Below are 9648 nucleotides of genomic sequence, written 5' to 3'. Positions count from 1 at the left end.
TTATTGTGCAAAATAATATTTGTAAGATCTTGTTATCCTTATTACCGAGTGGTATCAGTTCATATTTAGAGTTTTCAAGCTGAGAGTATTTTCATTCAGCATTCAGCTGTGTCTGTGCAATCCTGTTCTGGAACTCTGCAGCAAATTAAGAACATCACAAATCATCTTTGGATTTATTAGGCCATTTATAAACCCTTTTCTCTCTTCCTCAAATATCGCTGGCTCTAATAACCTTATCAACTGTCATTCTCTGTGTATTTTCTTCAGCACAAGATTAATGACATATAAAACTTTTCATGGCAGTCTTGTCTCGTGCTGGTCATCAACTTCATCACTATTACACATTGCAAATGATTAAGAAAAGATCTCTATTAAATGACTACCTTCACTTCAAAACTTCCATTATCCTCATCATAATAATTGTTCATGCTTGTTCATGCATCAGGCTTTAAACTACCTTAGAAAATAAAAATAGAATGCTTACATGTTAGATGGTACATTGCAGCTAATATGTGTAACTAAAAGAAAACTGCAGATTTTAGGTGGAAGGTACTTTACACATTTACATATAAGACATGGAAAATATTTTATATTGGGCAATTTCACACCAGCTGTTTTATTTTTTTGTGAAAGTAGACATAAAAGTATTAACTTCAAATCGTAGAATTTAAAGATCTTTATTTTTAGGGTCATGTTTTTGACAGGAGCCTCTGTGTTTGTAATTGCTTTGAAAATATAATGTGTGAAAAAAAAAAAAAACTCATTTAATTCCACTGTTACTCATGGTCTGTGCCTTGCAGACACCTTTTCCTTTGACTTCAAATGGCACTCCTTTGTAAGTTGCCACACACTGCTCATTAGTACGAAGATCAGGTTGCACTTGCTCCCAGATTTTCTTCTTGGGATTCAGCTCCTTGTCTGGTTCTCCTAATAACCAAATAAATATCAAGAGAGAAAGACAAAAACACAATGATGATTACAATGGATTAAGTAAACAGTATATTTTGGTGAATTAGTTACATTTGAAAATAAATTAGTACACAAATATCTATTTGTTATAACGTAAATAAACCTAATGAACTAAGGCCTGTAAATTTCTAAAAATAAGAATTGTATACAGTAACTGAAATGAAATACTAATACTTCCTTCCAATAGGATGCAATGCTTCTGTTTATTTATGCTGCAGTTGTCTAAGTTGAATAAATGACAGTAACAGAATTATCACTGATGTGAAAAGGCAGTCCATGGTGTAATTGTTTTATTTTACCAAGAAATAGAAATAAACACATTAAAGACCCTGAAAAGGAGCCCATTTTATTATTGCATATTCTTGTATTTATATTCTGATTTTGCGATTTTTAAATTAAACCTGACTTTTTCCAGTTCAAAAAAGGTAACACTTGATTGCAATAACAACAGGTGCATAACTTTGATTTGGTGAAACTCAAAAAATATCTATGTAGAAAAAGAACACAACATCAAGAAAAATCAATTTCCAGAAAACACAGACAACAAATTTAATAAAAATGCTCTTAGACACATCAGTCAAATTAAGTTCATGGACCTTACAGCTTGTGGATAAATACGGTTATTAAATCTGGCAGTCTGGGGTCTTCACTAATCTAAGCTGTCAACCAGATGTAAGATGAAGTATGATTATTCAGAAATGACTGTCTGCAAAGGTAGAGTGAATCTACAATGCAGATAAGATGACCAATAATTTTTAAAAACATTAAACACAACTTTCTCTAGCTGTTTCCTGTCCTCAGTAGAAAATAGCAAACTGTGATGGAGAAGTTCACCACACTTTCAATAACTGATTTGTAAAAAAAAAAAACAGTCATCATGACAATATGATCTTCAACTGTAAAATACTTAAATATTTTTTTTTTTTATAAGAAATAGTAACATTAAATATGTAGCCTGCAGCTGTATTTTAGACAATCATGAATTTTAATAGGATATATGTTTGGTAGTGGTAAAAATACTAATACAAACTCATGAGACACAAAGGTCAATACTACCCAATGGACAAGACCTATTTCTGAATTGGTAAATGTGTAAGTCAAGGAACAATCAGAAGCCCATTTCTTTAACACTTTATTATTCTCTTCCCTGTTTAGTACTGAAAAATTGACATCAACCAGCTTTATGTATTCCAAATCCTTGGTTGATGTACCTATCCGTTCTCATAGGTTGAGCCTTTTGAGTGTACTTAGGGCTCTCAATACAATAAGCAAAAATATAAGACAAATATGTTATTGTTTAAAATATGATTCAGTTATGTGCTGGACAGTTATAGGGCATGAAATCATGGCTGGATGTAGAACATACCTGGGACCAACAGAGAACAAATTAAAAAGTAGTCAAAAAGGGAGGAAATTCAACCAAAGATAATGCAAAAAATAAGAAAAATTTGACGGCCCAAAATAAAAGATCATAAATACATGTATGTAAACCCTACAAAAATGAAAAAGAACACAAGGGAAAAACAACCTCACTGAGAGATGTAGTGCTAAGCTAAGAGAGATGTCTGTTCAATTGCCACAATTACTTGTGTTCCAGACCAGTCTTAGAAATGTGGCCAGTGACATGAACACATCTGAACATGAACAACAAAAAAGCAAGACACAATCAATAAACACTAGAAACTTCCTATTTAGTAACTATCTCAGCAGAATAAATTTTTTTTTAAATATCGACTTCCAAGGAGCGAGAAATAAAGCAGACATTTCAATATATAGGGCACTTAAGACAAGCCAAAAAAACTGTTTAAGAAAAATTTTTGGCAGCACTTTGTTAGGTTCAGTATTTTGTCTTAGTTTTGTTAAAAGAGAAAAAAAATGCCCAGAAGTTGGCAAAAGCTATAAAATTTGAGAAAACACTGGCACACAATAAGTCAAAAACACCCATAAAACAAACAGTGCTACAAAAAATGTACAAGTCAGTTCATTCAATTAAATTTGTGAAAATTTTCCAAAAGCATTCAAATAAAATTTACAGTGTGTTTTTCAACTGGAGTACTATTATATATTACAGCTAAAATCATTATTGCTTCTGGATCAAAGAGAAATGGCTACAAACTTATTTACTTTAAGAAGGGTGAGATGAATAAATTTGGAGAACAAAATACACCCTCAAACAAAAATATTTGATAAATAGCAAAAATACAAGAACCACGAAAAAAATAAGCAAAAAATTTGATCAAAGTTTTCGTACATGGCAAAGTAATACCAATGCCTCCACAAAAGAAGCAACTTGGTAACAATAAAAGTTTTAATTCACAGACTAACTGAACATAGGTACCTGGAAACGCCTCAAATGTCACTCGATCTCCTGGTATAGCCCCAGCTGGAGGGTCAAGAATTTCTACTTTATCAGGAGAGCTGGCACACATCACCATTGCCTGAGAGATCACTCCCCTCATCTTTGCAGGCTTCAAATTGCAAAGTAGTACAGCCATCCTGTTTTGCATCTGTCAAAAGATAATACCCATGATTTATTTATTGACAAGGAATAAACATAAATAAATCAATGAAACAATGGCACAGATATCCTCAAACTAGAAACAACATCTGTTTAATATACAGTAGAATAGATCATGGCAAATGTGAACCCTTCTGCTTTACAGGCATTATACCAAGGAAAAAAAAGTTTTTGTCTAAACCTCATTTTTTGCATTAATCAATACTTGTCACTGTAGTATTACATATAAAACCATTGAGTGAACCAATAACACAACATTTAAATACATATTTAGTGTACTGACTGACTCATTATCTCATACTTTTTGGACCTTATGGCTTTGACCGTGCTTCTGATAAGCCCAAAACCCTTAGAAATGGTTTTATAACCCCTTTAAGACAGACAGACTGAATCATCTTTGTTTCTCAGGTTTTTGCTATGATTTTTGTTTCTCACACAAGTAGCCCAAACAACCATACTGTGGACAGACAAATAAATAAATAAATCACTAACAATAAAGACAAAAGTTCTTAAACGCCTTGAGAAATTTTGAATTGCTTTTGAATGACTCGAGTGATTTTTTTTTTTGTCCATGTCTAATTAATTATGTGGAAAAAGGAAGGCATTCTGTGATATTTAGGATTTTTAAGTACAAAAACAATAAAGGCGTAGCCTTATTAAAGCATTAGGCTTCTTGTAATTTTGTTGAAAACTCCAAAAATGTGTCAGATCTGTAGTATATGGTGCTATAGGTTGTGAAAATGTGTTCAAGGGGAGGCTACTTCAATAATCTTAATGTCATTACTTGTAGTAGTTTATGTCTTATTCAAGATGAAAGGTAATAATACAATTTAATTGTGCAATTTAACACTGCGTTTACTGTCTTTGTTTACACAAAAAAAGAGGTTTTGCCCTGTAATGTGTTAGGAACTATCTTAAATGTTTTACACTGGTGCCTTGCTTGTTCACACCATTCTGAGGGACACTGGACTACTTCACTTAGAGATCACCTTCAGTTTAATGATTTGCAATACCAACACTTACAGTGGCCAGGTCTGATTTTTACTTAACTTCATTCTTCATATGAGGATCTGCATCATTTTTGGTTGGAGGACTCATATAGACTTTGTATGAATGATATGATCATTTTTATAGTTGATTAGTTAGTAGGTTGTTTGTATTATTTTATGTATTCAATAATATGCTTTGTTGTTAGATTCTAGTTTTATTTCTTAATATACATTTTCATTTGAAAGTATGTCCAGCTTATGTTTGTGTTTCTGATTGCATTGTATACCAAACAAATTAAAACAGTGTCAAAGTTTGAAAAAATTTGCTTCTCTCATACTTTCCTTCATATAGTACTACAACTAAATGAACAATATGGCCAAAATCACTGTGGAAGAATATGCATCAAGTCAAAATAACTAACTTGGTGCTAATACTTTTACATGTTGCTATACACATGTATTTTATATATGAACATGTATGTCTGTAGCACTAAGGTGTTGTACTGCGTTAGCCATTATGAAAGTAGTGAAAAGTCTTTAGTTAGCCAATAAAAGGTGTCATTTTGCTTGACTTTTCACTATATATGAACATGAAAATGAAGGTGGAATTTGAAGCAAAAATGGCAAGAACAGAGACGAGTATGGTCAGGTGATGTGTAGAGTGCCACTGAGTGAGAGACACATTAATGCTGATTTCATAGAAACCTGGGTGTGGAGACAATAGGTGTTGTGCTGAGAAGAATAAAGATTAAGTAGGTTTTGGCATATGAAATGAAAGGGAGTTAGATGAGTGAAGAGGTCCACTAAGATGGAGGTGGAAAAACAAGTTACAGATGGAGATCAATGACGACGTTGTTGGAGGTGATGGTAATATAAAAAGAATGAGTCACACTCCAAAGGATGCCAAGAACTATGGAGTAGGGGGAAAAAGACTGGCTATCCTAAGTATACCAGGAAAAATTATCTTTAAACCCATGATAATGACTTTATTTTGCATTACAAAATTTACCTTTTAGATCTCTTCTCTCCCTACGTAAATTCTTGTTAAACATTTATTACTGTGCTTAATTAACGTTAAGCATAATTTCTGGTTAAACATCTTACAGAGCAAAAAGAAAACAAATCTGCAATTTAAAGCAACATTTTAGGGGCAACACGGTTGGTGATTAGTAGTGCTACCTCAAAGCCAAGGGAGGCTGATTTCAGATCAATACTCTGGTCACTGTTTGCATGCAATTTGTGTCCTCTCCATAATATAGAAAAATGGGTTAATCACATATATATAAAATGTATATACAGTATCTCACAAAAGTGAGAACACCCCTTACATTTTTGTAAATATTTTGTTATATCTTTTCATGGGACAACACTGAAGATATGACACTTTGATACAATGTAAAGTAGTCAGTGTACAGCTTGTACAATAACAGTGTAAATTTGCTGTCCCCTCAAAATAACTCGACACACAGCCATTAATGTCTAAACCGCTGGCAACAAAAGTGAGTACACCCCTAAGTGAAAAATATCCAAATTGTGCCCAATTAGCCATTTTCCCTCCATGGTGTTATGCAACTTGTTAGTGTTACAAGGTCTCAGGTGTGAATGGGGAGCAGGTGTGTTAAATTTGGGGTTATCGCTCTCACACTCTCTCATACTGGTCACTGGAAGTTCAACATGGCACCTCATGGCAAAGAACTCTCTGAGGATCTGAAAAAAAGAATTGTTGCTCTACATAAAGATGGCCTAGGCTATAAGAAGATTGCCAACACCCTAAAACTGAGCTGCAGCATGGTGGCCAAGACCATACAGCGGTTTAACAGGACAGGTGCCACTCAGAACAGGCCTCGCAATGGTTGACCAAAGAAGTTGAGTGCACGTGTTCAGTGTCATATCCAGAGGTTGTCTTTTGAAAAGAAATGTATGAGTGCTGCCAGCATTGCTGCAGAGGTTGAAGTGGTGGGGTGGGGGTGGGGGTCAGCCTGTCGGGGGTCAGCCTGTCAGTGCTCAGACCATATGCTGCACTTTGCATCAAATTGGTCTGCATAGCTGTCATCCCAGAAGGAAGCCACCTCTAAAGATGATGCGCAAGAAAGCCTGCAGTTTGCTAAAGACAAGCAGACTAAGGACATGGATTTTCTGTCCCCCCTGGCCATTGAACCTTACTCTTATTCGATGTTAATTAATGTTGATTTATTTTGTTTTATAATTGTGTCCTTTATTTTTCTATTCTTTAATATGTAAAGCACTTTGAGCTACTGTTTGTATGAAAATGTGCTATATAAATAAATGTTGTTGTTGTTGTTGATGGATTACTGTAAGCATGTCCTGTGGTGTGATGAGACCAAGCTAAACTTATTTGGTTCAGATGGTGTCAAGCATGTGTGGCGGCAAAGCAGAAAAAGAGTACAAAGACAAGTGTGTCTTGACTACAGTCAAGCACGGTGGTGGGAGTGTCATGGTTTGGGGCTGGATGAGTGCTGCCGGCACTGGGGAGCTACAGTTCATTGAGGGAATCATGAATGCCAACAAGTACTGTGGTATACTGAAGCAGAGCATGATCCCCTCCCTTCGAAAACTGGGCCGCAGGCCAGTAATCCAACATGATAACGACCCCAAACACCACCTCCAAGACGACCACTGCCTTGCTAAAGAAACTGAGGGTAAAGGTGCTGGACTGGCCAAGCATGTCTCCAGACCTAAACCCTATTGAGCATCTGTGGGTCATCCTCAAATGGAAGGTGGAGGAGCGCAAGGTCTCTAACATTCACCAGCTCCATAATTTCGTCATGGAGGAATTGAAAAGATTTCCAGTGTCAACCTGTGAAGCTCTAGTGAACTCCATGCCCCAAGAGCATTAAGGCAGTGCTGGAAAATAATGGTGGCCACACAAAATATTGACACTGGGCACAATTTGGATATTATTTCATTTAGGGATGTACTCACTTTTGTTGCCAGCATTTTAGACATTAATGGCTGTGTGTTGAGCTGTTTTGAGGGGACAGCAAATTTACACTGTTATACAAGCTGTACACGGACTACTTTACATTGCATCAAAGTGTCATATCTTCAGTGTTGCCCCATGAAAAGATATAATAAAATATTTACAAAAATGTGAGGAATGTACTCACTTTTGTGAGATACTGTAAAAACCAGTATCCAAAGCTTCACTCGCCCACCCCCGGGTTTGGTTTACCAGATATACAATTTAAAGAGATTATTATTTTCATGGGAATCGTTACATATGCATTATTTTCATTTTTACTTTAAAACATTTGTAAATACAATATTTGTCCTATATTTCCTGCCCTTGGTGTAGTTAAATCTCTTTCTCGCAGGATGTCTAACGCTGCTCGCGTTGTAAAGGGGGGTGGTCGGTGGGGGGTTGAACACACGCTAAGGAGTTGCTGCTGGAGAGCTGTGTGTTCTGCTTGTCGCACTTTGCATTGATCATTTAAAAGCCTGTATAGCAGTTGTCCTTTTGCCACTTCGCATCTCTGCCACTCGTGTTGGGGGTTTGCTGAACACACACTAAGGAGATGTGCTCGGATCATCTGCTGGCGAGCTGCATGTTCTACTTCTCATTGTTTTAAGAGCTGGAGGCACATGAAGTGAGTCTGCCAAAAGCATTCCAACAACTGCTAGGTTAGATGTCCGTGAACTTGTTTTAAATTGTTTGTAAGTAGGGTGTGAAGTGCAAAAGTTACTGTCTCACGGGTTAGCTTCCTAAGGTCGTCATGTCTAGTCTCGCGTATCGTCAAAGTATCTCTCCGAGATGATCAGGTCTCGATCGCGTCGCTCAATCCCCCAGAGGTGCACTATGCTCCTGCCACTTTGTGTCTCTCCCGCTCATGTTGTGAAGAAGGGGAGCTGAACGCATGCTAAGGAGATGCAGACGGATCAGCTGCTAGCTTTATGCTGCTGCTGCTGAGGTGCATGTTCTGATTGTTGTGCTCCGTGTCGATCATTTAAAAGCCTGTACAGCAGCTGTCCTTTTGTCTCACTGCCTTGTCTCGCGGGACGTCAAATTTTCTTCTGAGAAGATCACGTCTCATCTCCCTGGTCTCCCTGCCAAGATTTTTTTTTTATAACAGAGAGATATCTAAACTATGTATATGTATATAGATAAAGGACAATGAAGAACATAGTTGCTCTTTGGAGTAAAAAGGTTTTCTCTGACCTTAGTTACGGTCATACACTTTAGTGGGTTTGATTACGGACAGTCAAAGTTATGACCAAGTTGAGAGTAGTGAACTTGAAAAGAGACAAGATCTGGGTATTGCGATTTTTTTTTTTAAAGGAAGGAACAGAGGTCTTGCCATTGGTTTCATGGGTGCACATAAGCCCCACCTTTTGTTTGACAGCTGGTGCCAAAGTCTTTCAAACAAGGTTTCCATTCACTAAATTATGGCTCTTTGTTCAAACATAAGTGTCAAGCTGGAGTCCTTAACAAATCTCTCTGTGATCATAAGATCGTAAGGCATACAAGTTGCATTCTGAAGTGGGGACTTTGCCGACAAGAAGAATGTCTGGTCAAGGACCTGTGTTCCATGCAAACCAAAAAAAATGTAAGTCCTACAACGACCAATAAGCCATAAGGCCATCATTTTTTTCTTTTTCAATTTTATTTATTTTCTATTTTATTTTATTGTTAGGGTGCCAGCAGATATTTCTTCATTTTAAATTCACACTCTGTCAGACTTAGAGACAAGGGAATCATTTATTTCATAAATGCAGCAACAAGCAAATTAAGCTCTATCTAAAGGTTCACTGCATTATTATGGGAAAAACTCTATTTTGTCACAACCTTTTACTCAGTATTTTTTGTCAGTACTGATAGGTCATGCTAAAACAGTTTTCATTAACCTAAACATTTAATAAAAAGATACTGCCTAATCAAAAACTGAGATTTTAATTTTTGACCACCAACTATATTTTGCTCATGTAATTATTTAATTCAGTGTAAATGAAGAACTTTCATGATTGCTGAAATCCTACGTACAATTATAAACTTAAACAATAAAACATTTGTTCCATTCACATGATTGGAAAGTTTGAAGCAACAGTAGTTTTAAAAATTTCCAATGTACTGTGGCAGAGAAGGATGAAATACAGACATCAACAAAGCAATGAAGCCTAATTAAATTAGGACATCTGTTTAAACATTTTATAACA

At 36.0% G+C, this 9648-nt stretch overlaps 1 protein-coding gene across 3 annotated transcripts in view; it reads right to left on the bottom strand.

The window, feature by feature from the left end:
• Positions 1-652: 652 nt before the first annotated feature.
• The window catches only part of aimp1a (aminoacyl tRNA synthetase complex interacting multifunctional protein 1a), a 105253-nt gene continuing 96257 nt past the window's right edge, over positions 653-9648 (bottom strand). For all 3 annotated transcript variants that reach the window (XM_039759211.1, XM_039759212.1, XM_039759213.1), the window contains exons 6-7: positions 3308-3476; positions 653-927 (exon numbers count right to left, since the gene is read on the bottom strand). In XM_039759211.1, coding sequence (XP_039615145.1) covers positions 761-927; positions 3308-3476 — 336 coding nt within the window. In that variant the 3' untranslated portion in view covers positions 653-760. The remainder of the gene's footprint in view (positions 928-3307; positions 3477-9648) is intronic.

This window comes from Polypterus senegalus, chromosome 7 (assembly GCF_016835505.1).
Source record: "Polypterus senegalus isolate Bchr_013 chromosome 7, ASM1683550v1, whole genome shotgun sequence".
Taxonomy (NCBI): domain Eukaryota; kingdom Metazoa; phylum Chordata; class Cladistia; order Polypteriformes; family Polypteridae; genus Polypterus; species Polypterus senegalus.
Note: the sequence above shows the minus strand (reverse complement) of the source record. Positions and strands in the feature narration are given on the sequence as shown.